The 26,658-nt window shown below is 39.8% G+C and overlaps 4 protein-coding genes across 7 annotated transcripts; 2 read left to right on the top strand and 2 right to left on the bottom strand.

Moving 5' to 3' along the window:
- Nucleotides 1-771: 771 nt before the first annotated feature.
- On the bottom strand, nt 772-3,742 carry rpusd2 (RNA pseudouridine synthase domain containing 2). Its single transcript, XM_066694196.1, has 3 exons — nt 2,893-3,742; nt 2,344-2,640; nt 772-2,240 (listed from the first exon to the last, which is right to left on the bottom strand). The coding sequence occupies exons 1-3, from the start codon at nt 3,670-3,672 to the stop codon at nt 1,242-1,244; spliced, it is 2,076 nt and encodes a 691-aa protein (XP_066550293.1). The 5' UTR covers nt 3,673-3,742; the 3' UTR covers nt 772-1,241.
- A 323-nt stretch (nt 3,743-4,065) lies between these two features.
- On the bottom strand, nt 4,066-8,309 carry pcmtl (l-isoaspartyl protein carboxyl methyltransferase, like). Of its 4 annotated transcripts, none has more exons than XM_066694199.1 (9): nt 8,242-8,309; nt 7,355-7,490; nt 7,087-7,191; nt 6,651-6,682; nt 5,821-5,925; nt 5,594-5,714; nt 5,281-5,366; nt 5,025-5,194; nt 4,066-4,567 (listed from the first exon to the last, which is right to left on the bottom strand). In XM_066694199.1, exons 2-9 carry the CDS (start codon nt 7,470-7,472, stop codon nt 4,540-4,542), a joined length of 765 nt encoding a protein of 254 aa, XP_066550296.1. In that variant the 5' UTR covers nt 7,473-7,490; nt 8,242-8,309; the 3' UTR covers nt 4,066-4,539. The 4 variants fall into 4 exon arrangements, with proteins under 4 accessions (XP_066550296.1, XP_066550295.1, XP_066550294.1 ...); XM_066694198.1 differs by lacking the exon at nt 8,242-8,309 and adding an exon at nt 7,976-8,235 and having other exon boundaries at nt 4,066-4,603; XM_066694197.1 differs by lacking the exon at nt 8,242-8,309 and adding an exon at nt 7,976-8,235.
- Nucleotides 8,310-8,490: 181 nt separating this feature from the next.
- ccdc32 (coiled-coil domain containing 32) lies at nt 8,491-11,510 on the top strand. Its single transcript, XM_066694459.1, has 4 exons — nt 8,491-8,604; nt 9,015-9,262; nt 9,390-9,546; nt 9,777-11,510. The coding sequence occupies exons 2-4, from the start codon at nt 9,025-9,027 to the stop codon at nt 9,964-9,966; spliced, it is 585 nt and encodes a 194-aa protein (XP_066550556.1). The 5' UTR covers nt 8,491-8,604; nt 9,015-9,024; the 3' UTR covers nt 9,967-11,510.
- A 12,473-nt stretch (nt 11,511-23,983) lies between these two features.
- On the top strand, nt 23,984-25,108 carry prlh2r (prolactin releasing hormone 2 receptor). Its single transcript, XM_066695045.1, has one exon. The coding sequence runs from the start codon at nt 23,984-23,986 to the stop codon at nt 25,106-25,108; it is 1,125 nt and encodes a 374-aa protein (XP_066551142.1).
- Nucleotides 25,109-26,658: the final 1,550 nt, after the last annotated feature.

The following is a 26,658-nucleotide window of genomic DNA, read 5'->3' as shown; positions in this document are numbered from 1 at the left end:
GCAGGACACTGAGACATATATTGAAATATTCTATATTCCTGCTACTAGACACCATATAATCAGTTTATTTATTTTTAATCAAATAGAAAAAATACCAAATAAGTATTTATGTGTTCCTGTGTTTCTGCAATGGCTTGAACTGTATTCAAAACAATGACATTTTCATTCTGCCAATCCCTTGTACAGTACCAAGTACTTATTTCAAAGTCATGATTTATTGCACTAGACGTGAGTTTGTCAGCTAACTAAAATGACAAATTCTCCTTCTTTAAGCCTCGAATGACTGTATTGTGATCTGCCTGAAATAAAACAAACTGAAAACTGAACGCTGCCTTAGAAATATGTAATGTAAAGTCCAGGTTACATCTGAAGCCTTTTGAAGGCCGTTGCAAATTGGATAATGTATTTCTTGGTGTATTCTTCAGGTTGTCCCTATCTGCCGTATATAATACTATTTGAATATAAGTTATTCTTATTTTTGTAAATCTTTAGTTTTACATACTTTACGGAAGTAAACGCAAAATGATTGCCTGAACTTCTTATATGTTGTGAGTTTATGAAAGATTTTTTTTTTTTTTATGTTTATTATTTTTTGATATGGTAATGCTTCTAATGAACTGTCAAAATAAAATGTATTTTCTTGCAGAATTAATTGAGTTTCTTAGTGGCTTTCCATGACTCTGAAATCAATGTTTGGTACACATTTCACGGCTTCAGCTTTAAAGTCTTTACATATAAACACTTTGATGGATGAATACAGCGAGAGTAAAATTATTTCCTTTCAATTATTTATTTGATACAGATGCCCAGAAACAGTGGCATCACACATGGAAAAGTAAACTCCCATGAGCACAAGACAACCCAGACAAATGTAATACATTTCAATGAACTTATTAAGGAAACAATTGGTGTATTTAAAGCAATCAATGTAAAAACTGTATTTTTTAAATTCTGTTGATATAATCTGTGCTGCACAAAGGCCTGCTTTTAAAATAAAACCAATTATAAAACACCTGAACATTGTTAAGTACATTGAAGGTACTTTCATACAGCTGGCAATGTACCTGATGATCACCCATAATGCTAATTTTAATGGGATTTCCAAAGGAAATATTAGACATATGTCATAGCAAAGGGTAAGAAAAAGAAACAAAAAACGGTTGGATGATATATACTTCTTCAACCAGAAAATCTAAGCTTGGGGACCCACTTACAGACCTCTTTAAAGTAAGGAGGGCTCTTTAGGCTTCCTGCCAGTCCTCCTTGGCCCAGTCAGGCAGGCGAGTGGAGTATTCAAAGTCAGGTCCTTTATACCTCAGTGCATGCAGGTACATTACCAAATCCTTCTCCGTGGGGTCCTTCCGAACAATCTTACACTCCCCACATAAAGGATCTCTCACCACAGTCACACTGGGACAGTCCGACTTAGTGCCAGCCTCTTCCGATTCGGTCTGCACTGGAAGTTCCCCGCCGGAGTCCAGGTTCTTTGTGAGATCACCTTGCATTTCATTACACTTCCCTTCCACAGTGGTACGGTCCAGAGCGTGTCCTGGAGGAACCCCATTAGTGCCTGAATCACGTCCAGACTTGCCATCTGTTTTGCAAGCACTCTCGGTGTCATTACTTTTTAAAAACATGTGTTGCTGGTCCAGCATACAACAGTCAACCTTGTTTAAATTAGAAGCTGCCACATTTACTTCAGTGATATCAGAGACACCTACAGCATCACTCTTTCCAACACATGTATCAGCCTGCTTTTGAGACACCGAAAGATCTGGTTTACCTCCAGCCATCCCACACCCACCTACATCTTTGTTCTGAAGCAGACTGTGGTCAGGGAGGTCTACCTCAGTGATGTCCAGGAGGTGCAGGCTCTCCTTGGCCTGGTGTTCCTCCACAAGAGCCTTGAGAAGCTGCTCGTCATCCAAACCAGTGACGCCTCCCTTGCCTCTCTCCGGCCCCCAGGCTGCAGCGCAATAGATAGGGTCGTTGAGGATGGGGTGACCCAGGAACTGCAAGTGGACGCGGATCTGGTGGGTGCGGCCGGTGAGGGGCAGGCAGCGCACCACGCTGGAGCAGCCGTCCGAGCTGAGCCTGTGGAACACCGTGCGGCAGGGCTTACCTCGCTGGTCCACCCTGCACACCCCCACCTTGTAGGACACCACCAGAATGGGCTCCTCGCACACAATCTCACCCTCGGGGAACTCGCCCTGCACACGGCACACATACTCCTTCTCCAGCTGAAAGACAGGGCAACAAACATGAGCCCAACACTTGCCCTGCGTCGACTGCTGCAGGAATCGCACACAACAACTCTAGCGAAAGCACTCTCTCCCATCTCACCTGCCTGTCACGCACCAGCTGGTCCAGCTTCTGCGAGGCCGCCAGCGTGCGGGCGAAGAGCAGCACCCCGGAGGTGAGGCGGTCCAGCCGGTGCACGGTGTGCAGGCCGCTCAGGCCGTGCTCCTTGCCCAAGATGAAGATCACCGTGTTGTGCCGGAAGCGGCCGCAGGGGTGAACGGGCAGGGAGGCCGGCTTGTCCACCACCACCAGCTCCCCATCGTCCGCCAGGATCTCCAGGGGGCGGGCGCTCACCGGTGGCTCGTGGCGGTGGATCCTGTTCCTCATAAAGTCATTGTTCTGCAGGAGAGATGAGTTTGGGCAACATCATGCTATACCATAATTCCATTCATGCATTATAACATTTATTTTAATAACTGAATGGATTTTAATAAAGGAATACAAACATAACATATTTACTTAAAGACACAGGAGCCTTACCCCCTCCTTTATCCTTTATGAAGGTAGATTGGAACCTGACCATGTTTATCATACATACACCACGTATATTTAAAATTACCACTCAACAATTATATCCCCCACAACACTCACCTTAAGAATCACACTGAGGCTGTCAACCGGCTTCTCGTTCAGTCGGATCCGTCCTTTCTGCGCAGCCTTCTCATAGTACTCCAGCGGCTCGGCCCGGAACTCGGAGCGGAACACCTCCAGCAGGCTCTTCCCGACCCACCGCCCCTTGCAGTAAGTCTTGAAGTCGAAGTAGTACGGGTGCACCTTGCGGAGACCTCCCTCGAAGTAGTAACTCGTCTCGTCGAAATGCTCTTGGCCGAAGCTGACCTGGGGGTTTCGTTTCTGCGGTGGAGGGACGTACCTCTCCCCCGGGGGAAGCTTCTTTAGCCCTCGGCCTCTGCGCTTCTTTCCGCGGCGGCCGAGCCCCGGTTCGTCGATCTCGTCACTTTTCCGTTTTGCAGGGATCTCCCTGTCGCTCGGCTCGACCGCGGCACTCACGCTTTCCTGCTTCGCTTCGGATTCATTTGTCTCCATTTGCCCGAATCGGCCCGAATTCATGTGATGGAAGAAGCGGCTCGGTTTATTTGTGGCTTGGGAGCGGGTAAGAAAAGCACATTTTATTTTCTCCTGATACCAGATAGCTCTGGTAGTGGCTGGTTCGGTCACTTTTGTAGAATAAAATAGTGGAATCCTGCCGGCTTTCTGGAATGGAATCTTACTTATATTGTTATGTTGATTTTCGTCAATTTCATGATCTGGGTCTCTACTGTACCCCGAGCTCTTCGCGTTTAGTTCTGACCACTTTATGTTCAACACGAACAGCCGCTGCTTGTTTGCGGATCTTAAGACAACCCTCGACATGAATTTCACGTGTATGGTTATTCTGCGAGCGACGTTCCAGGTCCTACTTGATAACCGGTCGCAGCTTTATTACGTCATCGTGCACCAAGGCGAATAGACCATGGGAAACAGACGATCGAAGGAAGAATCTCACTCAGAGAGATTATGGTCATCTGTCGTACTAAACAACATTAACCTCTACAGCAAATATATATATTTTCCACTTTATCAAAATGGTTAATTTAGTACACTTACTTGATTACTGTTAGGCTACAGGAAGCTAACAGTCTGGAGTAATCTTTGAAATCAAGTACATTTAAAAAATATAATTCGGAAGAATCCTGGGGTGAGATTTATATTGGGACAAGATACACAGTGCATGCATATATTCCAGAAAAAAAAAAACACAAGTACTTAATAATAATATTTTTAATTACAATTCATGTCAAATATATTACAATTTTATTTACAGTTAGTAGACATTTAAAATTACAAACCAAAACTCGCTCTAAGTAAATTTAATTAAACCGCCTGTTACAAAATAAAACCTCTCACTTTTTTTTTTAAATGGGGTCTCTTAGTCTTAGCTTTTTTTGTGTGTGTGTGTAAATGAATTATTAACATGATATACATCATCTTTTAGGAATACAATAAATACCAGAGTGGACTTATTTATGCCCATCCCTACATTGCAGGGATAAGAAAGAATCTTATCAGAAATAAGCTACAAAATAAAGCATTACTACTTGCCACTACAGTTAATGCCAAGTACATTTCAGAAACGCAATGCAACTGGTATTAAATTCTTCTGTGTAACCTGCTGTAGTAAAGGAGGTGGAAAGCAGTGCACTCTGGGGGTTGAGTGGCTCCCTCTGCTGTCGCCGAGCCTCAAGAGCTGCAGCACCAACGCCACCTCCTGCAGGGGCAAGGACACGGCTATCAGAGCTCACCTCTGGGGAGAGAAACACGCCGTTAATCACCTGCCGGAGAAACGCACACAGCACGAAATGGAAGACTGACCAGTAACTACAGGCCAGCATACACTATACTCCACTCTTAACCGTTATGAAGTACAGATCAGTTCTCATGTTATTTTTTTCTCTACACTGAGCATAAGGCAGTGTCTGTACACTACATGATTACATTTTTGTAGAAGTGCTTCTCTCCCTTAAGGTGGTGTGGGCAACACATCGGAGGAGACCTATTTAAAAAGCATCAGGTTAAAGACTACTGAAGGGAGACCTATTGCAGAACAAGGTATATAGCTGGACTCAGGATATAGACCCACACAATACATCCGTGAAACAGACAGCACAGAAGGAACACCAGGTTTACAGAGCCATTGCCTCTGCTTTCTCCACACCCTGCCGTACCTGGGCCACTGGCGGTCCTGGTCAGTGAGGGGCACATACACGACACCCATGAGTGCCTTCCTGGTGAAGGTGCCGTCGCTCTGTCTGTCGTACTGCTCCAGCACCTGGCCGCCTCCCTCGGGGCCCACAGGCAAGACCAGCCTCCCGCCTGGCTTCAGCTGGGCCAGCAGCTGCCAAAGGACATCCAGAGGACGATTCAAGGAAAGCCCCAGATTGTACAGTATATTGGTCACAGGATCCCCAGCCAAATCCTTACTGCTTTTGGAAGTGTAGGTGCTGCCGCCCCCACATGGATGGCATCGTAGGGGGCTCCCTCTGGGAAACCAAGCCGGCCATCTCCCTCTGCGGAAAAATAAATACATGGACTGATAGATATTGGGTGACTAATAAAATCTGAATACATATTTGATTTAGGTTTATTTTGGAATATCAGGATAGTGTTTTTCTCACTGTAGAAACCTAGACATCAGTGTTTTAGTACTGATTATAGGCTCTTTTATATAAAATCATTGGAAATCAAACAGCTATAAAGACCCTCCAAGTGTACTCCCACAAAGACCTGCTCTTACCAAGGAGTTTGACACGTCCCGAGGTGAGCAGCTCAGGGTCATCCAGACGGATATTCCGGATGGACTCCTCCACCAGCTCGGCAATGTGTTCCACACCCACCACTCTCCCCGAGGAACCCACCTGCAAGAAATTAAACGGGCTGCATTAGTATCTTCAGCCATTTCCATAGGTCACAGTTCAGAAACGATAAGCTCTTTCCCAGAGCAGAGGGCCTCTTTGGACCTACCATCCTGGCGAAGCAAGCGGTGAGATAGCCGCTCCCAGAGCCCACGTCCAAGGCAGTGGCTCCTTCGGTCAGCTTGTCGCTCAGCACCTCCAAGGCGTGGGCATGCTGAACAACACACACACACACACACACACACACACACACACACACAGCAGCAGTTACATTGCATCGAATTAGGGGAGATTTTCATCAAGACAGACTCCATTTTTTTTTTTAAGAAACTGAAAATACAAAATGCCTTTCATTCCACATAAAGAAACGTTTTAACATCGGACTTCAATAGCCTCCCACAGAAATAATCTAAAACATGTATGTCCTGACTAAGGCATTCTTTTCTACATTACACAACTGAATACAATATTTGTTCTCATTATCAATAGTAAATTCAACTAAAAGAGATTTGAAAGGTCAAAAGAAGATGTTTTGTTTTGAGACTATATCTTTCTACAGGATCTTTTGAATTACAAGTTTACACCAAAGTTACAATTTAAGAACCCTTCAGGGCATTTTTCTAGGAACCTAGCTGCTTTACTTGGAGAAACTGTGTAAACCACCAGCCTTGGGACATGGAACATCTGAAGTTATTAAATGTGCTTTTACGGTGCATACAATCTTTATTAACTGAAAGATAATGCTTTACATTGAAAATCACACATTTTAAGAATATGTGGATGGAGAGTGGATGTCTAAAGTGGCCACCTAATTTGGGGTTTTATTCTTTGCTGTCAGTGTTATTCTCCTTCTTAGCATGCCTCAAATGAACAGTATACACACAGTATATTCGTAGGTTTCACCTGAAGACCAATACATTGTCAAGATCCTTGACTCACCATGTGTGGGGCACTGATGGTAGCCTTGTACCCTGAAGGAACAAAGGTAAAATATAATCAGATCTAGCAAAAGGGGTAACAACACATTTGCAAACAGCAGTGAATTTCAAAAGAGATCTGAAAGTTTATGATTAATTACTAACCCAACAAATTACTATTTCTTACATATCAAAGACGAGCAGAGCAGGAATCAACCTTACAAGTAGGTAATTCAGTTATAGTTTGATTATCAACAGCTACCATCTATAAAGCACTTTCACATTGCCCAGACGCCCTAGGTCTTTGAATATAATAGTTGGCACAGTCTCTCTGATTGATTAGTGTACCTTAGCATGCTTTGTGTAGGGAACTGTCAAATATCAAGATAGTTTAAACCAACAGTGTGACAGTGTACAGTGTGAAAATCAGCAGTGGTTAAGCTTTACTTAGAGGATACCTATGGACTGTGGAGCATCAACATAGGGAAAGTCCTTGGTGTAGAGCCCACGATCGGTGGCAAGCATGGCTTCAAACACACGATCAGACTTAATGACTCCATGATCTTAAGGAAAAACAGGGACAAATGTATAACCAGAAAAACAAATAACGGGACAAAAAAAAAATATTCACAATCATTACACTTAAATAAGTAACCTTTATATAACCTTTTTACATTATTTAACCCTGGCTTCCGCTCAATACAGTGTCATTAATAGCCTCTGTACCCCGGAGACGGGTCACGAGCTCTGCATGTGTTCTGCCACTGGACATCCACGCCATGGTCCTGGAGAGCAGCACGCCCATAGGCAAAGCCACTGCAGCCAATCGGATCACTGGTCTCATCTCCCATGAAGAGTCAGCCTTCCAGTAACAACCAAAAACACAATTGAACAAAGGTCAGCATATGTAAAGGATGCATTCATGTACTTCCCAGCACTTGGCAGTGACCTGAGTATGACCCCAGGGACATTAAAGACAATGTGGACTCTACTTTGTTGTTTAATCTATGAATGCCCTATATTCAAATCTAAATATAATCACTTTTCTAAGTTAATTATAAGGATATTTTATTCACGTTAAAGTACAATACATATCATATACATGTAGCCTACACTACTTATGAGTTGCACTTGGATGTACACTTATTAATAGCAAGTCTGCCGAATGGGAGATTAAATGGATAATGAAATTGGGGTATACTGTTACAGACCCCAAAGAGAGAATGAAAAACATTACTTATGACAATACATATATCACACGACGTTTTGTAAATAAGCAGATCACAAATTAACGTGTATTAACGCAATTAAAAAACAAAAGTTAAAGACCAATCATTGTTCAATTACTCCACGTTGAAGAGTAACACACACACAGGAGGAACACATGTCTTCGGCCCCTTTAAAACAGATTCCTAAATAAACAACACAAAAGTTACATATGTAATGAGAACATCGTAATGCAATTATAATACATAGGTCGTTTTGCAATGAAAACCTCACAATAAAATGCTACAGTGTCATTATGAACACATGTTTAGACTTTGAAGACCACCCGATATCGATCTGCTGCGACCGCACGCCCGCCCGGCATCGCTGAGGTCCGAGCAACTTACCTTCACTGCTCAACTCGGTCTGTACTCTTCCGGCAATTTGCGTTACTTTACGGCACTGGGTCTGGTGGAAGAGGCGGAAGAAGGGCGTAATCAAACAAACCACTGTGACCAATAACACGCCGTTCTCATGTCAAGCACTCCAGTCACAGGACGTTTCACTTAACTGACAGCTACATCTTCCAATCATATTGCAGAAACATTGAACCTTCCCGTGCTATTGGTTGGTAGGGATGTCAATTTTCGTCACGGTGTGGGGCACAACAGGAAGTGGATTAAATACCGCATCACGAGAGAATCAAAATGCTTGCATTGTTTTAGAAATCGGGCTTTTTGAATTGTTTAATCTGGAAAGTCTATTGGGGGGTAAGATGTACTTTAATATAATCTAAAGCAGGCTGTAGTCGGTTTTATATTTCTCCCATAGCATGACTGCATGTTTCTGACCTGTTTTAATCCAGTCAGTGGGATCTTTCCATGCTGCTTTTTTTGTTATTGAATGATTGCGTGCTACTCCAGACATAGGTGCGCTGTTAAATACGTCACTGTTATTTACGTGTAGCTACACATTGTAGAATACGTCATTGGCAGGGATTATATTTATCCTTTAAGTATTTTTTTTATATATGAACCGAATTAAATGAGAATGCTGGGTTACTCTAACTGAAGCCTCTTAATCGATCCAAATGCAAAAACGTGAAATGCTATAACAAAGGCAAAAACATGATTTGACAAACGGAGGTTGACCTGTATGTATTTATTCATTTGGACCACAGAGCTGAAGGGATGATTGAAAATTTCGAAAGCCACCAGACGCGCTCTAGCGGCGAGCTGTGGTCGGAGATCTGCTCCGCGCTTCCCGACAGCGAGGTCGAAGGTCAGCAAAGGGCAGAGTTCACGGATTCATTCGAGCCCCCTCTGCAAGACAGCACTAATCAAAACGGCACTAATGGGATACCCTCATCTGCGCCCATCAGTCCTTGGGCCCCCATGGAAGACTCTGAGGTGTACATTGCTAGCCTGGGTAAGTGTGACAGTCTTGTACCCAGCAATCCCCTTGTCTAGAGAAATTGTAAAAATGGCCTTCTGTATATGAAAAACAATGTTCATTGATTATTATATTTATGGTTAAGGTCTCTCTGTCTTTGCAGAAAATCGCCTGCGCAGAATCAAGGGGCATTCACAGGAAGTGACGTCACGGGACATGCTGCGCACCCTCTCTCAGGCGAAAAAGGAATGCTGGGATAGGTTCCTGCATGATGCTCAGGGGTCGGATCTCTTCCAGGAGGGGAGCGACATTGACCAGAAGTGAGCGAAACGTCAAAGCATGCCTGAGCTGTTAATCAGTGACGACACCTGCTCACATTGTCCCTGTTCCCTGATGTTGTGCAAAATATTAATTTACAGGACACATTATTTATTAACAGCATTACACATTTAGCTAAAGCAATACTGATGGGGAAGTGTTATATAAAGACTGATTTGGGCAGGCTGTGGAGTCCCAGTCTGGTAAGCAATGGTCTACCCTGTGCTCACAGTGCCCTGGAGCAGCTGAAGCGCTGGTTGCAGCCAGAGAAGGTGGCCATCAACGCAGAGGAGCTGCAGTACCTCCTGCACCCCGACACTCACCGCGAAACGCCAGGACCAGAGGGAGCAGAGGGCGGGCAGAGTGGAGCGGATGGAGAGGAGCAGGATGAGGATGAGGAGAGCCAGGCGCCTGAGAAATAGACATGTTTCTACAGGACTGCCGTCCCACTGATCGGTGTTACTATGCACGGGCCAAGCATGGCCACCCTAAGCAGCATTCTCTCCACACTTTTTAAACAGGAGGTGATCAGAAAACATTCAGACATAACCATTCAGTTACCTTTTATTATTTTTCAGGATCAGGTTTATCTGTTATCTGTTAGATCACACATCTATGATTATGAAGTCTGATATATGAACTCCTTTTCAGGAAGTCACTGGTAGTGGCAGGTCTTCTGCTGTAGTGGATTCAATTTCTGTGCCAGTATAACATAGAATAGAACCCCTTCAGAGTCAGTTTATTATAAATGGTTGTTTGTTTTACCCTTTGCAAGAACTATATTTTAGTACTGCATCCATCTGCGTACACTGAGAATGCTTTCTCTACTGCACAGTTAATAGCGAGCAGCACAGTCTCTGATGAAGCCGGTGAGTATAGGAACAGTGCTTCACGGAGAGTGTACTCGCTGTAGGGCACTGAGAGGCTGCCCCATAAAACAGGAATGTCACTGCAGGTGTACTGTACAGTGTACTAGTCTGTCCATGATTTACTGTGGCTTAGACACAGCTGACTCATGACAACCACAGAGCTCTGGATTGTGGCCAAAATCAGTACAATATTTCTTGGGACTTTAATGGCCAGTTTTTCCCTTTATGAAACTTTTAAATCTGACCTTAATAGTGAGTGTATGCTACATATGATTAATTTACACGTTTTATGTCCAACCAAAATAATGTATAATACCTCTAGCCTAGAGAAGATGGAACACAGACATTTTAAATATATATATATATATATATATATATATATATATATATATATATATATATATATATATATATATATATATATATATATATTGAATAAGCCATAGCACTTTCTTTAACATTTTGAAATGACATGAATATACAAGTACACTAAGTCCTTAAGTAGGGTCAATATACACAAATATTAAGTTGTTTTTTACATTATTTTTGCTTTATTATGCTTAACAAGAACATGCATTTGTTATGCAAATTAAGGACTGGATAATAAAACAAACATAACCCACATACCAATTGTGAATTGCTAACCTGATACCTGTCAAGATGTTTTTGTCGGACTGAACCTCTGAATTTCTCCCCTATGGAAACCCACCTGCTACTGGATTTGTGATTTATGATTTGTAGGTAGGTCAAAGTATGGTCTGAATCTGGGCCTTCGTCATTGTTTGAAATTTTTGTATGTTGTTATATCTATACTTAGAAAAAATGAAAAACATCTCAATGTGAAGTTTTGTGTTTTGGGCTCAGTGAAGTGTGTCCCTTGTTATAAAGTGCAGTCACGGAGGGCGGTTTTCACTGCTGGGTTAGCCAGCTTCTCACATATCATTCTCTACATGATGTGAAATGTTCAACATGTTCCTAAGACATAGGTAAGCACATTCAGTTGCTCCCTCTGTGCAATATTGTCTGTTCATGTTTGCGTGCTGTTTTACCATATAATGTTTTGAAGGGCCTATTGAACAATAAATCGTTACATCACAGCACAACCCAACTGACTCTTTTAATGTTGCCACCAGGTGGCGGCCATACTTAACTGAAGCCTCCCAAGATGATCTTTTATTTATTTTATTATTATACCAGCATTAGGGATCACTATCTCTTAACGTGTTTCTCTCAAAGTTGCAGTTACCATCTTTAAGTACAGACAAGTAAAGATGAAAATGCAGCCTTGCTTCCATATGGTATAGGAAGTCCAAAACAATTATACATAATTCCAGCACTTTACAAACTGTAGAAGAAGCATAAGTGCTTCCACGTGATTGTCGTCCCCCCCCCCCCGTCCCCCCGTGTAAAATGCATCTGCCAGGTAGTAGCTGCAGTTTGAATTTAAGGTTATCCCTCTGAAATGACGCTGAAACTTCAAATGCATTAATCAGATTTATACATACGATGTTCAGTGGATGTTCAGAATAACCTCTATGTGTAAGTGACTGCAGGAATATGTTAGATTGAGCAGTGGGAGAGTTCATATTGTAAAGAAATTAAAACATTTGAGGAAATCCTAAAAATATACAATGGCACCAAAGGCTACCTAAATTCTTCATCTCCATTTTACCCACACAACATGTTAGCTTTTGTTACCCAATTCTTAAACCTGATCCATCACTGTATTCACTGCCTGCCTTTACATATTCACTCTTATTTTCAGTTTCTGACATTGTCTGATCATTCGAAAAACTGCACAGTATGAGATAATAGCTGCACTCAACTGTAATGTTTGGCTACCAGACAGTTGTTCAGTAATGTTTATTTAATTTGAGTTGAATATACCGTGTAAAGGTAGTTAAACAATAACTTTATGAAAACTGCTGCATTTTGAGTTGAACATGGATTTCATGGATCACTGCAACTTGAAGCACTGACATTTACTGCACTAATCAGAGTAATCTAATTTGAAACTGATAGCATAATCTCTTAGAATTCAATAATAACCTTTTATTTCAATCATAAATAAACCCAGAACTAATAAACAAAAACAAAGATGTCTTAAGGCTGAAAGTCTGTTCACTATGGAATAATTGTCTACCTATCAATCATAGCAATTCATTGTGTACCCAAGCTCAGACATCTATGAACTCGTTTTGCTAGGGCACTGCCACTCTGCAATACATTGATTTATTGCATGTATTTAATCATTCAGTACGATAATGTGGCTATGATTCACTTTCACAGTAGTTCACAGCAAGCATGTGTATGATGTGAAATTGCTGCATAGTATGGCCCTGCTACTGTGAGCCACTTTCTTCAGGTTTTAATCTTGTCTGAGTGCTGTATGACTTAGCTGGACCAAATAATTGCTTGGTTACCTATAGAACTTGTATCGCAAAACTTTTTCAAGAGCCTCTTTGTAATACAATGATTATTATTTTAAATTGGGGTATTTTTATGGTCACTTCACTGGCATAGAAAAAGTTTACTGTGAAAATACCTGCATTCCCTATTATTTTTTTTTGCACTCCGGCAAGAGATGAAATCAAAGATTGGGCTATTTTTTTATATTTAACTTCAGTAGCATGACAGTTCTCATAGAACCCTGCAAAAATAATTGCTCCATCGATCAGTCAGTTAATGGATGAAGAAAAACATGTTCTAATGCTCATGCAGGACAACAAGTGAATGTCAGAGAAAAGAAAATTCTCTTAAAATGTCTTAATTTTCTGTTAAATAATGAAACAGCTTCAGAAATATAAAAAGTACCTTCTACCTACGTATAATGTCAGTTGTATTAATGTAGCCTAAGTGTCTATTGTTCAGAAATAATGAAATACATATTATATATATATATATATATATATATATATATATATATATATATATATATATAAATCTTAGCTGTCTCTCTCAAGACTAGCCCTGAAATACATAACTGAACTAATAATTTTCTTGATTAGACCTTTGTAGTTTTCGTTTTTAGATTTTAAGGTACTTGTAAGCATTAATATGTAGGCTGCCATTTGTGAAGTATAAGAGCTGAAAAATACAAGGTTCTAACGAAGCAATTATTAGACCATTAAAGGAATCTGATTAAGTAAACTGAGAGCCCTGATGGATAGAAGACCAAAAGACACGAATTCAGGGTGTAATGATAACAGCCTCATTATTAAGGCTATTCATTAATCTTTTTTTTTTTTTAAATACAATTGATCGACAAGGCTTAAGAGTGTATAGGAGCATGCCATTAGCCTTTCTGGTCGCTGATCAATTGCCCCCATGTCAAATCAGTCAATGTACAGAGACCTATGTGGGTGTTGACCACTGCACAACCTGCTATATGGCTGATATCCTGGAATAAGCTGGACTTAACACTAACCTCTAGTATCTGTGTTATGTTGTTCCAGCAACAACACTGCCTCCACACAGCACTATCAAATCATGATTCAGTCAACATGGGGAAGTGTTCCACTTTCCAAAAGCAGCCTTAATATGTTATTTTCCATTCAAATAATTAAAATTAAACGTTCATAATTATTGATAATAGTATAGTTGCATTGTATATTTTCAACACCACATAACAGCTCCATTCGGAACAGCTCCGGTTTTAATTTAGCCCCATTAAAGGATTTGGAGATATCCATTCACTTAAAATGTGCAACAATATCTGGCACTCCTTGAAAAGCCATACATAAGATTATATTTTCTAAAGATTTGCTGTGGAATGCATTTGGTTTAAAACGTTTTAAAAATAAACCACCCATGTTTCGGATTTGGGATTCATTCAAATGAATACACTGCACCGGTGAGACGTCTTGCTGTGATCAGTTTAATATCAAAGATCGGGTTTATTAGGCTAACCGAAGCATCATCGAGTCTTTATTTAGAGTATAATGGGAAAAGGTAAGTAAAAACTGGAAGACATAATTACACGACACAAAACATGGCCCTTTCACTAAAATAGCTTTCATTTGTAGAAGGTCCGTGGGTGAAAAGTACCAGGGTTGTTTTCAAGCTATTAATACACCAGTGGTATCATTTTATATTCTGATATCCATTTTGATAGTAACCTCGGTAATAATGAGACTAATGCCTTAATTAGTCAAATAAATATGTGGAAAGAACAATCGTTTGTTCTAGGACATCTTTAGCAGCATGTCGTGATCATCATTTAAACAATTTTTTGCTCACTGCACTAGTTTACTGCTCCTTTCGAGATAGCATCCACATTTCTAATTTGTCTAAGGTTTCCAAATGCTGCGGGTTAATTAAAGGAAGCTTTAATGAGAAATAGAAATGACTCGTCTTTCTTTCCCTATTAAACACATTACATGACAGTATATAGGCAATTATTCACTGGGATTGGGTTCATCTGGTCTGTTTTCTGGTTTCCCCAACTACACAACGGTTTGAGCAGACTCTTGGGGGTTTGGCTTGTGATTGACTAATACATGGACAACACATACCAAAACACTGAAGCTAATCGATGCCACACACTGAGCCCCCTTTCCCTCCAGCCCGGGTATCTGCCCAGGCACTCTCAGTGGAGTCCACTAGTATATTTGATCTCCAGTGGTGATTGAAAAATACAGCAAGTAATACCAACCGAAGGGAAGAAAGTATCGACTCAGCAAGAAGACTCCGTTTCCAGGCAAATTACTAATTTGATGCACTGGTAATTATCTATCAGATGTCTTATTACTTGATCCATTGTGGGGTCTTATTTCTTCTACACGCAGAAGATGAATTGGCTGCATCTATGATCTCGTCGCCAGAGTCCCTCTCTTCAGATCTCAGTTCAGCACTCCTCTGGCAGACAGCTCCTCCAGCCCAGATCAAGCGCTGAAGCTAGCGAGGGGTCAGCATCTTTCATGGACTACCAGGACAGCAATCTGACCTTTCTTTTTATTTTATATTTTCAAAGTTTATGTTTTTAGTTTATATATGTGTTGGAAGGAAGTTATAGCAACAGGTTATGGACTAGTGAGAGTAAGTGAATAAGAGCATTGCGTTGAGGTTCCTCTCTGCTTCTACAAACGTTTTGCTCTATTGTGTTATATCCACGGACTGAAGACAATCACACACATATTTGAGGTAAAACTTTTTCCAGTTATTTATACCATTAAATGTATTATTGGCGGTGTTTTTTTCTTTTCTTAACATGACAAATGTAATGTGAATAATTTGAGATTAACTGTCTATCTATGTATTCAAGAATATACAATTGTACAGTCATCGACACCGACTCTAGTTTGACCGGAGCGTTAATAGACCATACGTTGTCAAGTACTTAATAATTTATACATTTTTGATTTTTATTGGGTTTAGTTGTTTTATAGATGAATACTGTAAACCCAAATTAACTCAAACCTGTTGCCTATAGCTTGCCTAGGGAAAATGATAGATGCAAATAACTTAAATTTAACAAAAAGAAAGAGATAATATTCACAACTGTGCAACAGGTAAAGACTGTGACAAGCAAAACATCAGTAATGCAATTATGGTAAAACTATGGCTGTAGTAAAGCAGACCATACCTAGAAGATTAAAGGAAACCTCCAGAGGTAGAATGATGAAAGGAGGTTATTGTGTTCATGACATATCAACTCATGCGAAATTCATGTCCTGCTGTAAGTTAACATGTAATGTTTGTTGGGGGTTCAGTGGTTAATAAGCAAACAATTTTCATGTTTTAGTGTAAAACAAATCTTTAGCCTATTCACAAAACATGTATTCTAATTTATGTTTTTGGAGACTTAAACGGGATGGGTTAGTATACAAATCTGTGCCACCTTTTGCATTATGCTTTAATTAATATATATATATATATATATATATATATATATATATATTACAAATTATAATTTTGATACTGTTTTGTTGATTACGTTCTTCAGAAATATATTGGATACTTCCCAGATGTTGTTCTTCAAACATAACCAGCCTAAATGAGCTATAAGATGTTGCCTATAAAGGCTGGTTGTTCTACAAAACAGAGTCCCTATTGTTCAGACACACTGAAGTCCAGCAAGGGATGTTTTTTGTGTGTTTTTGTGAACCTGGAATATTCTTTCCTTAAATTCTTTGCCAAAATATGAATAAAAACAGAAACACAAGAGCTCAGAAGATATAACATGACTTAGGTATTAAATTCTCCAATGGAGAATAGATTGATCACATACTGACTAATGCATATAGCCAGGCATTACATGAGACCTGACTGGACAATATTATGAATTGACAATAACTGTTGAGGAAAGACTTTCTTCCTCAGTGGCAATACCATAATAAGCAAAGACAACAAGACAGGGCACATTGCCGTATTGTTCCCCTTGAACCCATACATCATACTATTTCATACAGATACAATCAGTGATATCCTTCAAAAAAGCATATTGATTATTTCCTTTGATCAGTGAGCTACTACCCCTCAAGTGCCCAAGAATACATTTTCCTGCTTTAGAAAGCAAGTTTCTGGACATTTTTAGATATTATCCATATCTTTCTGAAGGGAGTAGGCTTTAATCAAAGCAATGGAGGGAAAGGCAGACATGCAGATGCATGCACCAGACAGACAGACAGAAACACATACACACACAAACACACATGGCTGAATTAGTCCGTTTATGCAATGCCTGTTCTTTTTTAAGTTTGATCATTGGCTGTGAAAGCAAGCAGGAAGCAGAGTAGGTGTGTGGAAAGTTATGCTCCTGCTGTTTGATATTTTTAACCCAGGAAGGGGATCAGTAGCGGGATCATTTGACATATGAATGAAAGGCAGGGCGACCGCTCCTTCTCTGGTCTTTTCAGCAGGAGCAACTAGAATGACAAATCATGACCAATATCTCTGGAATCCCCCAAGGGAATCTAGAATGTCTTTTCTTGTTCGTCCACTTTCTGATCTTTTATGGTTTTCCCCCCTTTATCCCAGAAGACAGACACATTTTAACTACACTTAGTTTCATTGCTCCCATAGTAAATGTAACTGGTATGCTCAAGTAAGAGAAATATGCACATCTATGGATATACAGCTCTGGAAAAAATGAAGAGACCACTCCAAGTTCAGAAATCAATGTTAAGTGGTCTCTTTATTTTTTCCAGAGCTGTATGTAGAGATACAAATATATTTGAAATGTCAGACTGGCAGTTTCTGCTGTCTACAGGACAAGAGAGGTAAAGGTGACGCCCTGGGGACATTTCATAATGTTTTATCAAAACTACAGTGACAGGACTGGCAAATACAGAATCAGTACCATTGGAGCCATGTGTATTCAGTGCAGTCTCAGGTCTAAACATAATTGATCAATGCAGATGCTCTGAAAGCTCTGCCCCACATTTCCCTAAGAAATGGAAAGATGTTCCAATTATTCCTTAATGGTGTTTAGAGCATAATTATTATTCACCAGTTAGCCAACTGACCTACATAAAAGCAGCATCTAAATATAAAACAAACATAGCAGGGCAGGTGGATGTAGTGGTAATGAACTTTAAAGTAATGTTCAAGGACATTTATTTCTTACAGCTTCAATGGACACTAACATACATAGCTTTAACAGATGTCTGTGTTTCTGTCTCAACTGCCTGCATGGACTGTAGCTTTATTTCCCCTAAGTATAAGATACAGACATGCTCAAATGTGTTGGTATCTCTACAAAAAACGAAGAATGCACAATTTCCTCTGAAATAACTTGATACTGACAAAAGTAATTGGCATCCACCATTGTTTATTCCATATTTAATTTGATTTTGTTTTCCAACATCATATTGTAAATAAAACAAATGAAAATGGCATGGACTAAAATGATGGGACCCTCAACCTAATGTTTTGTTGCAATCACTGCAATCAAACATTTTCTGTAGCTCTCAGTGAGACGTCTGCACCTGTTAACAGGTATTTTGGCCCACTCTTCCTGAGCAAACTGCTCCAGCGGTCTCAGGTTTGATGGGTGCCTTCTCCAGACTGCAAGTTTCAGCTCTTTCCATAGATGTTTGATAGGATTCAGATCAGGACTCATAGAAGGCCACTTCAGAACAGTCCAATGTTTTGTTCTTATCCATTCTTGGGTGCTTTTAGCTGTGTGTTTTGGCTCATTATCCTGTTGGAGGACCCATGACATGAGACTGAGACACTGCGCAGTACATTTCGCTCCAGAGTGCCTTGATAGTCTTGAGATTTAATTGTGCCCTGCACAGATTCAAGGCACCCTGTGCCAGGTGCAGCACAGCAGACCCAAAACATAACCGAGCCTCCTCCATGTTTCACTGTAGGTATGGTGTTCTTTTCTTTGAAAGCTTCATTGTTTCATTTGCGAACATAGAGCTGACTTGCCAAAAAGCTCCAGTTTTGACTCATCTGTCCAAAGGACATTCTCCCAGAAGGATTGTGGCTTGTCAATATGCATTTTAGCAAATTCCAGTCTGGCTTTTTTGTTTTTCCTACTGGGACTCCTTCTTCCTCCTTCTTTCTCCTTCTTCCATGGAGGCCACTTTTGCTCAAAAAGCGACGGATGGTGCGGTCAGAAACTGACGTACCTTCACCTTGGAGTTCAGCTTGTATCTCTTTGGCAGTTATCCTTGGTTCTCTTTCTGCCATTCGCACTATCCTTCTGCTCAATCTGGGGTCAATTTTCCTCTTGCGGCCGCACCCAGGGAGGTTGGCTACAGTTCCATGGACCTTGAACTTCTTAATAATATTTGCACATATTTGCTTAATAACAGTTGTCACAGGAACATCAAGCTGCTTTGGAGATGGTCTTGTAGCCTTTACCTTTACCATGCTTGTCTATTATTTTCTTTCTGATGTCCTCAGAGGACTCTCTGCTTTGCTTTCTCTGGTCCATGTTCAGTATGGTGCACACAATGATACCAAACGGCACAGTGACTACTTCCTCCATTTAAAAAGGCTGAATGACTGATTACAAGATTGGAGACATGTGTGATACTAATTGCACTTATGTTGTAAATCGCCGTGGATAAGGGCATCTGCCAAGAAATAAAAATAATAAAGAATAATAAAGAAACTCATTAGTTTGGAATAGCACTATAAACCAATTATGTACCAAAAAATGTGTCCAGGCCATTTTAGAATATCTTTGTAGAATGAGCAATAATTCATCTCTTTTCACAGCTTCTTTGCTTTATTCTATGACATACCAAAGGCATGCAAGTATACGTGATGCAATAGCTTTTAATTTAATCACTTTTCAGGAGGAATTAAGCATTATTTCAATGAGCTGTAAGGGTACCAATAAATTTGAGCACATCTGTATATCAAAAGTGTGTTCAATCTTAAATAAAGAGCACATTTTTATTTATTTTTCTCAAGACCAGTTAATTAGCAGCGCAAGGCAATATAGTTCCTAACTGCTAATTGGCACCAATGTTTTGATCTGCTGCAATGAATACAGCAAAATCAGGTAGAAAAAAATATTTGCCCACCTAATAGAATATTCTATTCTATTCCATTCAATATGTTATTTACTAACTGTGGGTGAGGACATCGCATATTAATAGTTTTAGGAGTTTAACTGTAAAGAAAAAAAAGTGCTTTCGATAAAGAACCATCACAGCTGCACACGGTAAGAGCCAACTCAACAGCCATGACTCTGTGCCATAAGGAGTATTTCAGTGATGTGCGTTCACAGTGTGGTTATGGATGTCGTCATTCAGAGCTCACAGGAACAGTATTTTGAATGTGACTCACACCTCTCCCTATTGATCTCAGTCCTTCATTAACAAAATCAAAGGAACAATGTAATGTATTGGTTGTCACTCATTGCTGAGCTTTACGATCAATTCAAAGGATGGGTGTGGAGTTACAGTATTTCATAGATGCTCACTGAAAGCATCACCACAACTCTAGGCACCATTCGTGGTAGGTAAATAGCTATTTCCTTATAGAGAAATTAGAAATCCAGTCCAGTTGAAACCGAAATATAAATGAATGTTGTACATACGTTAAAGGTGGCTCTTCAAGTACACAATTAACATCTAACATTTATATAGTATTTATATTGAGATTCCCACAATGCCCTGCAAAACAACACCAAAACCCTGATTTTCTTTTCTTTTTCTGTGGAGCTTCTGGCTCATTGTTTTTTCTTTTGCCTTCTCTTTCTAGTATGGGCAAGTACCATTTTAAAAACATCTAACACTATACAATTTAATGAACGATTAATTTAAAACATACTCTATAACAAAAAAGGTAAAATCTCAATAAAAGCAACATTCGTGGCCCTGTAGTCATTATTACCCCAAATTAATTTTCAAGAACATAGCTCATAGTTTTTTTTTTTTAACTCAAGAGGGTCAAAAACTACATTGACAGCAGCATACCTCCGTTCTGGTCATGGCCTCAGCTTTTATTGGACATAAATCTGGATCTTCGACCCTGAATTATTAAATAATCATTCTATCTGTTTTAACTTTATCACATCCTTGCTATTTCAATTAATATGTTGATGTACATACATTATGTAGGCAAATAGCTCTCTCTAAAAGTAAAGTCTACTCATATTTTTAAAAAGGGGGAAATGATCAAATATTACAATACATTTGTTTGAATATTTAATGATAAATCTATGCTATAAGAACTATTATAATTATTTAAATAGTAGGCAATTGTGATTTTGTATCATTAATAAGCACACTTGACATGGTATTTATAGTTTACTTCTGGTGGACAATACCATTACAACAGTACTGTAGAATCATTGAAGTCCAGCTTTGTGGTGTCTGGGTCAGTATTAAGTTTAAGATTTGCTCTTGTTCCTTTTGTGTTTTCTCATGATAATGACCAGTGGCTGTAGGAAGAGAATAGTAGTTTCCTGGCTCCCGAAATGAATTAAATTCTGTGGGCATGACATTTTGGCAAATTTACATAAGTCTAGATACAAACTCTTTTGCATAATCATATATTATCTACGAAAACTGTAATTGTTTCTATAAAGCAATGGCACATCAACAGCTTTCATTATGCAGCCCAAGTTCAGGTGACAGCCCCTTATTACAATTAAAAAGGCTATTACAAGATGTGGATTTCAGTGTCAGTGGTTTCACACTCAGACATTTGTCAAAATATATAATTTCTTCTTCAGCAGTAACCAGTTACTACAGGTGAAAACTTTAGTGTCAATATTACACATGGGATGGAGATTTGCGCTCTTTGTCTGTGAAGTCTTCCAGTAATTTTGAGGCTTTGGTTGTAGATGACTATTGCTAGTGCAACCAATTTATGTTCAAAATAGGAAACACTTATATCTAGAACTCTGTCTTTATTGGGACAATTTTCCTATGATATGTTGCGTCTATGGTGTCATAGACCAATCTGGATTGTATGTATTCTTCAATTACAGTGGGAATTGAAACAGTATATTGAACAATGCCCTCCTGGAAATGTGATTGCATTTACATTTCAACATTTCTCAGAGAAGCTGTAATGTCTATCATCTTTTTAATTTAACTGAGAATGCTTTCATGTGATCAGTGATAGTTAAAGGTGTGTAGTAGTAGAATTATTTTCAAAAACCTTTAATAACCCCAAAAATGTTAATGTATTTCTTTGTCCATACACTCACATTGTACACTTGTTCTTGTTCGGTGTCCGCATTCATATTTTTTTTGTCTGCCGTGTTATTCTCCAAGACATAGATAAGGGCGTCTGCCAAGAAATAAATAAGACATGTGAACAGATTGTGCAGTGTCTGTTACTTTTTGAATGATGATTGTGTAACCTTTAAAAACAATACAAATCTGCATTTTAGAAGGAAAAATAAAATCCACCTTTTTAAAACTCTTGCGCACAGGGGAATGCGCTTGTACATATTACAGAAAGAAATAGGACACATAATGTGAGCTATTGGACAAAAACATTTTGATTCTTTTGTGAATGCCAAAGTGCAGGCAGGAAGCCTTGAAATACTCCTAATGAAAAATAAATAAACTCTACAGGAAGGAAACATATTGGCTTCAATCCGTAGCAACAGCAAACAAAAAAATATTGCATCTAGGTAGTGGTGCACTACCCAATAGCATGTGTTTCTCCAGCATCGTAACCTAAAGCATAAGACAAGCAATCCATTAAAAACATCAGATGGCAACTAAAGAGCTGCATATTTGTCAGGCTCTATAATTACAGAAAAAAAGTTGAATTTTAAAGTTATGTGAATGAAACAAACTCATCAAAGTGGTACACTACACGTGAGGAGTCTAGCAGTTAAAACTTGATGGCGAGTGTATTTCCAGGTACATAATGGATTTTCATGTTCAATACAAATTTAATTATGAGTCACAATACTTATTATTCTCCACAGAGCATTGTGTCAGTCTGAAAATGTCAGCACATTTAAATTCTGAACACTCTGGACTTCACATGTCATTACTTGCAAACATGGCACCAGGATGAATCCTCAGGATGGCCAATGCATATAAACTGGGCTACCAAAGTCATTTCAGAAGTCTCCCTGGAGATTTTCTTGCCATTTCTTCATACAACCAGGCTACGAAAGCAGACTTCTAAATACGAACTTGAGAAGGGTTGTATGTAATAAGAAGGTAATTCTGCATGTTAGATCTAAGATGACAGGAACTTTGGTTCCATTACAGGCCCCTATTATACAACATTTTCTGTACATACATATCTCCTCACTATTTCCTGATGTCTGATAAGATATGAATCCCAGAAATGTAATCCCCGGAGAAGGCAGCTAAATCTCTTTATGAATAAATATATTCACTTTGTATCTGCACATGGCAGTAGTCTCAAAGAAATCTTAATGTAATCATAGCTTAATATCCGCAAAAACCTATTAGACTATCTAACTCTGAAAGGTTTATGCTGCTTATTAAATAAGTAAAGCATCATCCTATTTGTTCAGATGGTCTCTTTTTCATTCTTTTGTGATTGTGAGTGAATTTGCCCACAACTTTAATTTATTTTCAAAGCTCTGACTAGACAACTCAGGAAGCAATTACTGCCTAGTCTGTTGTGGATGTTTAATCATTAATTAACACTTGTAAGATCAAATTGCAGATCATATAATTGGTTTCATGTTTCTGTCTGCATGACATTGTAATGTATTGTAAATTATGAAAATAGGCAGGAATTCTTGCCAATTCTCAAAACCTTACAGTAATATCATGTTAGGAAAGAAATTCTGTTGCATTATCTAAATTTAATTTAACGCACAAGCATGCTTTTATGTGAGATAAACATTTACTGCACAGAAAGAGGTTAAAAACCAAGATGCACCCAGAGAAGAATTTAAGGATTTGAATACATTCTTCAGTGGCTGGATCGACATCTCAACCAAAGCCTGTGTAATCAAGAAAGCACAAGCAAGAAAATGCCACAAATATTAAAACAAATAAAAAAGGCCTTTCTATGTGAAGCAAATGAAATAATGATCGTTTGCTTCCTGTTAAAATCAAATGTTTTTCTCCCCTTGTTTTTTTTTCCGCTCTATTTTAGGCAACTATCACCTGTCAGTCTTTCCCTGTGAGCTGTACGTACGGGGGCTGCCATGATGGACCTGGTGGCATTTCTGAACGACTCTCAGGACAACACGTCTCTTTCCCCATCATCCTTTGCTGGCTTAGACCTCCTGTTGAACCTGAAGCCCCTCTTCATCCCACTGTATGCGCTGCTGGTGCTGGTGGCCTGCTGTGGGAACCTCCTCCTCATCCTCCTCATTGCCGCCAACAAGAAACTGCACAGCACCACCAATTTCCTCATCGGAAACCTGGCGCTGGCCGACCTGGTGATGTGCCTATTTTGTGTCCCGCTCACTGCCTCCTATGCCTTCGAGCTGCACGGCTGGCTCTTCGGCAGCTTCATGTGCCACTTCGTCACCCTAATGCAGTCCACCACTGTCTTTGTAGCCGTGCTGTCCCTCACTGCCATTGCGGTGGACCGCTACGTGGTGGTGGCATACCCCATCCGCAGGAGGATCGGCCGGCGTTGCTGCATTTATTTGGTAGGCACGATTTGGCTTGGCTCACTGGCCCTCTCCACACCCACGTCTCTCCACATCAGTTACCTGGATCTGAGAGCCACTGGCCACAACATGGCCATCTGTGAAGAGTTCTGGAAAGACCAGGAAAAGGAGAGGTTCATCTACTCTTGTTTCTTACTCCTGCTGTCCTATTTTACGCCCCTCTCTGCAGTCTCAATCTCATACTGTGCCATTTCCTGCCACCTGCGCAAACGGACCATGCCGGGGGCCGTGGCCGTAGCCTCCTCAAACCGCGAGAAGTGGGCACGCAAGAAGCACAAGACTTTCCGTCTCCTGTTGGTGTCAGTGCTCTGTTTTGCTTTCTCCTGGCTCCCGCTGCAGGTGGTCAATCTGATCAGAGACCTGGATGTAGACTTTGCCATCCTGAGTAAGAGTTACATCAATGTGATCCAGGTCTCCTGCCATCTGGTGGCCATGAGCTCAGCGTGCTTCAACCCTTTCATCTATGCCTCCCTGCACGACAAGTTCCGGGTCTACCTGTGGAGATATTTCTACCCTCAGCAGCAGCATACTGGGGGCAGCAGCATCAACATGTCCCATCGCATCCCGCGGCTCCACACCTGCTCCACATTGGCAGACATCCCCATGGTCATCACAGACAAGCTGTCACTGGAGGGACGCTTCTCATTCCACTAACAGCCCCACCCATGCCTAAATCAATAATGCGGTTTACACTTTTAAAGGAATTATTGCACTTTTAAAGGAAGTGTTAAGAAATTACATAGATGGGACTAAATAACTGTCTTGTCTAAATGGGATTATTGACCGATCCTTAAAGACATGCACCAACATTTGCTGACCCACTTTAAGGATTAAAGGTATGGATACCTTGCATGATATTTTGTGAGAATCTCAACAGGACTATGATGCACAGCTTTGGAAACCACCTGGTTTAATACCTTTTTAGATACATTGTTCATTCCTAGCCGAAGCAGATTTAATCAAAGAAAACAGTCTTGAAATTATGAGTGTCAGTCATGAAGAATTTTATTCCTTCAAATTGTACAAAGGAATACCTTTACCTTGAGTTAACTCGGCAGCAAGAAGAACAGTTGGTACAGACTGCAGGAAACAGGGGGAGCAGACATTTCTGAAAGGAAACACAAGTCTCAACAGCATTTTATAAAGCCTGTGTAAAAAACCTTCGAATTAATTGTTAAACTTTGAAAGGGAATTCATAAGGAGTAATTTCAGTATTTGACAAAGCCATTCTCAATGCTGTGTTCTAACAATTGTGCTGTGCTTATTTTAATTGTGTTATAAAAAAAAAAAGACAAAGATGTGTATTGTTGCTTAGAAGTGAAAAGTAATTTGTGCCTTAGTAATAATGTGTGCATTTCACAATACCACTTAAAAAAAGATTGCTGTGTTGCGAAGAAAGAATTGGATGGAGAGATGGGAATACAGGACGAACAGTCAAATGAATAATTAAACCCATGCCTCTCCACACTCTATCCCAGAACAGCAACAACAGTAGTTTAAGAAACCTGATCAAATCACAATCAACTATGATGGATGACGCCCATATACACATACAAATATACATATATTCTTTATTACAAATGGAGAAGAAACAGCAGGTAATAGTCCTCTTGCAAACAGTTATGAGGGATACTAGTCTTCTGACACTTGAAATGCATGATTAAACCTGGGTGCAGTGGTCTGTTATTCTGGAAAGAGTTTGTTTTGTGGTGAATACGTGCACACGTGTTGGGTACAAGGCTCTGTTGGGTACAAGGCATTTGTACAAGAAGGCTCTGTGATTGTGCAGCTAGATGGCCATGAAGATGTTTGTACAGAGGATCTCCAATGAGAACATAAAAACAAATGCAGTAAAAAATATGTATATATATTTAAAAAAGTTTTAAAAATTAAATGTCTTTATCCATAGCGATTCATAGCGAAAGATCGACAGTATTGACTAGAATTGCAGACCATGCTTCAAATGTTTGGAGAGGCATCACTATGAATTTTATATATCAACAGATTGTGAGAATCTGCTGTTTGAGAGCTATTTTGTAGATAACTACAGAGTTTTCATTCAGAAGAACAAAAAATAATTTTGCAACTAAATTATAAGAAACTGAAAAACTATCCACACATCTAATACATAGTTTATATTCATACACACTCCACTGCCACAGTAAACTTTAAATATACATCTTCTGCATTGAAGAAATATATAC

Source organism: Amia ocellicauda, chromosome 21, assembly GCF_036373705.1.
Source record: "Amia ocellicauda isolate fAmiCal2 chromosome 21, fAmiCal2.hap1, whole genome shotgun sequence".
In the NCBI taxonomy this organism is placed as follows: Eukaryota; Metazoa; Chordata; class Actinopteri; order Amiiformes; family Amiidae; genus Amia; species Amia ocellicauda.
The sequence above is the reverse complement of the archived record's forward strand: the minus strand, read 5'-3'. Positions and strand labels throughout refer to the sequence as shown.

Coding starts and splice junctions, on each gene's coding strand:
- prlh2r (XM_066695045.1), top strand. CDS start 23,984: ATGGACCTGGTGGCATTTCTGAACGACTCTCAGGACAACACGTCTCTT.
- rpusd2 (XM_066694196.1), bottom strand. CDS start 3,672: ATGTCGAGGGTTGTCTTAAGATCCGCAAACAAGCAGCGGCTGTTCGTG. Junction 2,641..2,892: donor GCCTCAGTGTGATTCTTAAG/GTGAGTGTTGTG, acceptor TCTCTCCTGCAG/AACAATGACTTTATGAGGAA. Junction 2,241..2,343: donor AGCTGGTGCGTGACAGGCAG/GTGAGATGGGAG, acceptor CCTGTCTTTCAG/CTGGAGAAGGAGTATGTGTG.
- ccdc32 (XM_066694459.1), top strand. CDS start 9,025: ATGATTGAAAATTTCGAAAGCCACCAGACGCGCTCTAGCGGCGAGCTG. Junction 9,263..9,389: donor GGTGTACATTGCTAGCCTGG/GTAAGTGTGACA, acceptor CTGTCTTTGCAG/AAAATCGCCTGCGCAGAATC. Junction 9,547..9,776: donor GGGAGCGACATTGACCAGAA/GTGAGCGAAACG, acceptor CTGTGCTCACAG/TGCCCTGGAGCAGCTGAAGC.
- pcmtl (XM_066694197.1), bottom strand. CDS start 8,014: ATGTGTTCCTCCTGTGTGTGTGTTACTCTTCAACGTGGA. Junction 5,195..5,280: donor CACCTACACTTCCAAAAGCA/GTAAGGATTTGG, acceptor GTCCTTTGGCAG/CTGCTGGCCCAGCTGAAGCC. Junction 4,568..5,024: donor CAGGACCGCCAGTGGCCCAG/GTACGGCAGGGT, acceptor TTGCCCCTGCAG/GAGGTGGCGTTGGTGCTGCA.